The 3,706-nt window shown below is 45.3% G+C and overlaps 1 protein-coding gene across 1 annotated transcript in view; it reads left to right on the top strand.

The window, feature by feature from the left end:
• Positions 1–774: 774 nt before the first annotated feature.
• HPS4 (Hermansky-Pudlak syndrome 4) overlaps positions 775–3,706 on the top strand; it is a 13,378-nt gene continuing 10,446 nt past the window's right edge. Inside the window, exons 1-5 of the mRNA XM_009697615.1 lie at positions 775–861; positions 1,427–1,570; positions 2,593–2,700; positions 3,085–3,201; positions 3,330–3,424. Coding sequence (XP_009695917.1) covers positions 1,484–1,570; positions 2,593–2,700; positions 3,085–3,201; positions 3,330–3,424 — 407 coding nt within the window. The 5' untranslated portion in view covers positions 775–861; positions 1,427–1,483. The remainder of the gene's footprint in view (positions 862–1,426; positions 1,571–2,592; positions 2,701–3,084; positions 3,202–3,329; positions 3,425–3,706) is intronic.

Genomic DNA, 3,706 nt, shown 5'->3' with positions numbered 1-3,706 from the left:
GGGTCTGGCAAAGCCGGGAGCAGGACCCAGCTCTCCTGGCGGCCAAGGCTGGGCCTCCACAGCTCCGTCTCTCCCCGGTGGGTCGTTCCAGGAGTGGGGAGAGACGGCCTAGGGCCGAATTCAGTCTTTTCTTTTTTTTTTCCTTGGCCAGATAGTAACTTGTGTTCTTCAGTTACACCTTTTCAGTCGTCTTTCACTTTTGTTCCAGACTTCATTTCTTTCTGCTGGAAAGCTCTTGCGTGCAAAGCTTGTAACGAGCTGTAACTAGCAACGTAATAGCTGGAGCGGACAGAAAGCGTTATTAAATACGTACATCCTTGAAATTATAAGCTCTATAACGTTACAACGTAGGCCGTCTTCTGAAGAAAACCTCCATCTTGCACTCCCTGAGGCCTGTCGTGTACAGTCAGCAGTTGAATTAAAAGCAACAGGTTGTGGGAACTGTTTGGACTGCGCATGGTTAATGCTTAATGTTAATTATTCCGTGTGCTCAGGGTAGGAGAATATCTCCCAAGTCCGTATCCCCTTCCTCCTGTCTTAGCTGCAGAGTTACAGAATCTATCTTAAACCCACAAAAGCGGTTTTTAGTTTTAATAGTATGGAACCCTCTTGGCGCTGCTTTCATGGCTAAACTCAGTGTGATTATGTAAGAACGTCTCTTCATTTGTAATAACTTTTTTATTGCTCTGCCTGAACTAGTAGAAAAGAGAGGGAGAAGCGTAACAGTTTTCAAATATACAATTGTTCCTGCTAATGCTTTGCTTTTTTAGGTGGAATTACTTTTTCCTTTATGATGGTTCAAAGGTTAAGGAAGAAGGAGATCCTACAAGTGCTGGGATTTGTTATTTTTATCCTTCTCAGGTAATGTCCGCTTTTATTTCGGTGCCTGTAAACAAATGCCTGTGTTGTGAGTTAGCGCTGATAGTTCTGGTTCAGGACTGGTCGGGCTTCCAGGTGGAGCTCTAGATGAAATCTTATTTAGTATTCACAAAAGTTTTAAGAGAACTCGTGCAACTAGAACGAGCTGGGGTGCTACTCCACCAGGCTGGATGCACAGAAGTCCTCAGGCTTTTGAGGCTGGGCACGGTGGTGTTGCACGCTGCTCCCTCACTGTGGGCTCTGGTCAGTGGAGTCATCCCGCAGAGTCCAAGTCTGTTCTGGTCGTGAATAAATACACACGAGGGATGAAAGCTCCCCTAAATAAGCTCTAGGCCCTTGTGCTGCCTGAAAAAAGCAATCTAATTGGTTTTTTTCCCAGAAATTTGCCTGTGTTACTGCATTTGATTTATAATTGAATGGAACTTATAATTAATTTTTATTTATATCTGAATAGAGTAATGATTTTGTTTTTTTTCCCAAGTCCTTTTGAAAGGAAGGGGAAAAAAAAACCAGAACGAAAGTCTTTCTTCCCTGCCTTCCTCGACAGACTCTCCCCGACCAGCAGGAACTGCTGTGCGGACAGATTGCCGGAGTGGTGCACTGCATGACTGAGATTTCTGGAGTTCCTCCAAGTCTCATTCGCCTGAGGAAGCTCAAGTTTGCAGTTGTAGTGGATGGAGACTATCTGTGGGTGAGTTCAAGAGATGTGGAGGCAGTCCCAGAGCGAAAGCAGTGAGAATCTGAACTACTGTATCAAACAAAGAGGGCTTTTCTTTTTTTTTCAGGGCATGGGCTGCACACAGATAGACCTGGGGAGAGCTAGGGTGGGAACTTGCAATGCACAACTTTTCATTGCAAGGTAACTTAAATTTTGTTTACTGCAGCCTACAACCATGTGTCGTGGCAATCACTTCAGCTGTTCTGTGAAAAGCTTCACATACCTCATTTCTGTGTCCGCACCCAACGTGTTTTCTTAAGATGTGCCTGGAAATGGCTGTAAAATGTTGAGCTCTGCATCGTTACGTGTATCCGTGGGTTACTGGAAATGACTGGAAACAGGATTCCATGTTCTGCAGTTTATAATGAGGACTCAGTCTCCCTATTTGAAAGTCTCACTGTTCTTTCCTTCTAACGCTCAGTATTCCATGCTGCAGAGCTTTATCAGTGTCAACAGACGTTTAGTGTATAAAGAGCAGTGTGTGGCAGAGTCGTGACAAAAACGCCCTGAACCAGCCCCTGGAAAATGGGCTGAGACAGGACAGACCTATTTAATTAACAGTGCTATTCAGGCTTACTGGGCTGTCTCTGAGGCAGGAGGCCTGACGCTCCTGTTTCTCTTGGCAACTCAAAAACTAAATGAAGCATCTTCATTGCTGTAAATAACAAGTTAATTTGAATATTTTTAAGTATTTAGTTTCAGGAAAATGTTCTTAGCTATTAGGGCACCCAGCTAGGTCGTCTAGCGTGGGAAGGGAGTGTGTCTAAAATGCTGGATTTCTGATGTCATTTATTTATCCTGTCTGTGCCAGGGCTCTTCTGTGGGTATTTTTGAATTTCCTTTTCATCTGACTTGTGAATCTGGGGGATGTTTGAACGCCACAGAACTGCTTGTGTGCCTTTGGTACTCATTTGAAAGCGATAAGAGTTGTTCTCGCCTGCTGTGCCTGGGTTTTGTCAGTAAACATTCTTCATTCATGGATTTCTGTATTAAAGGTTCTGGGCTGTGCTGTTGAGCTCCCTGATGTCAGCTGTAGACGGTTTCTGAAGCAGTTGATCAGCCTCTTCACCTTCTACAATGGACCTGTGCACCGTGCGTACATGGTAATTAAAGAGCAGCAGCCATGATGTTTCTGCCTAGGAAGAGATCTTAAACACTTCCTATATTGGCCGAGGTCTGCCCAGGTGCATACGTGCTGGCATGTTCCCTTATGTTGTCTTCCTGCTAGTAAGGGTCAGAGCAAGCTCACATATCAAGATAATTGGGAGCTTGAAAAGTGGACATGCCCATCCTCCTATTGCACCGAGGCAGTGTGGGTGTCTACTAAAGGTTTCCAGGGTGTTCAGTCTAAAGCAGTTTTCTCTCGATAATCATCTTCCTCGCAAGATTTGTCACTTGTAGGTACTGTCCCACATTGATTCCATCTAATATCTTGAATGCATTAAGGCCAGTGCACTGACAGCCATGTGGATTTTTGTTGTCCACAGGAATTTTCTCAGGAGGAACTGAGCAGGCAGTGGGACAGGTACATTGAACATATCCAAAAAAACACCAGTGACCTCCACAAGATTTTCAATTCTCTCTGGAATCTGGACAAAACCAAGGTAAAAGCCTGTCCTCTGCAGTGCCTGGCTCTAGAACTGCCTTAATGCCAATGGTTTTGTGTTTATTTGCTGCATTGAGCATTGCCCAGGGTTCTCTGGCCTAACTTCTTGGGGTTCTCCCTGTCTAGGTGGACCCCCTGCTTTTACTGAAAGCAGCTCTCATCTTGCAAACTTGCCAGCGGTCTCCCCATGTCTTGGCAGGCTGCATTCTCTACAAAGGCTTGTAAGTAACCAGGCATTACCTAAAGGGTTAACCTGCGCCTTAAATCTGCCCCTTCCCAGGGCTGTGATCCCAGAGTGCATCCAGAGAGCAGAGCGAGGGCCCCAGCTGTACACGCAGGGCTGCTCTTTGTTATGGGCAGGAACGTTAATGCTTCAGGCACGAATATCCCTGTCTGCTGGTGTGTTTCACAGAGGATGAACGGTTGGTTGTGTTCATCCGTGGGAGAAATGGAAGCATGAAGAAATTCCAAGGTTTGGGTTATAGTCGTAATCTGCTGTCTTT

This window comes from Cariama cristata, unplaced genomic scaffold, assembly GCF_000690535.1.
Source record: "Cariama cristata isolate BGI_N322 unplaced genomic scaffold, ASM69053v1 scaffold40553, whole genome shotgun sequence".
Classification (NCBI taxonomy): Eukaryota; Metazoa; Chordata; class Aves; order Cariamiformes; family Cariamidae; genus Cariama; species Cariama cristata.
The sequence above is the reverse complement of the archived record's forward strand: the minus strand, read 5'-3'. Positions and strand labels throughout refer to the sequence as shown.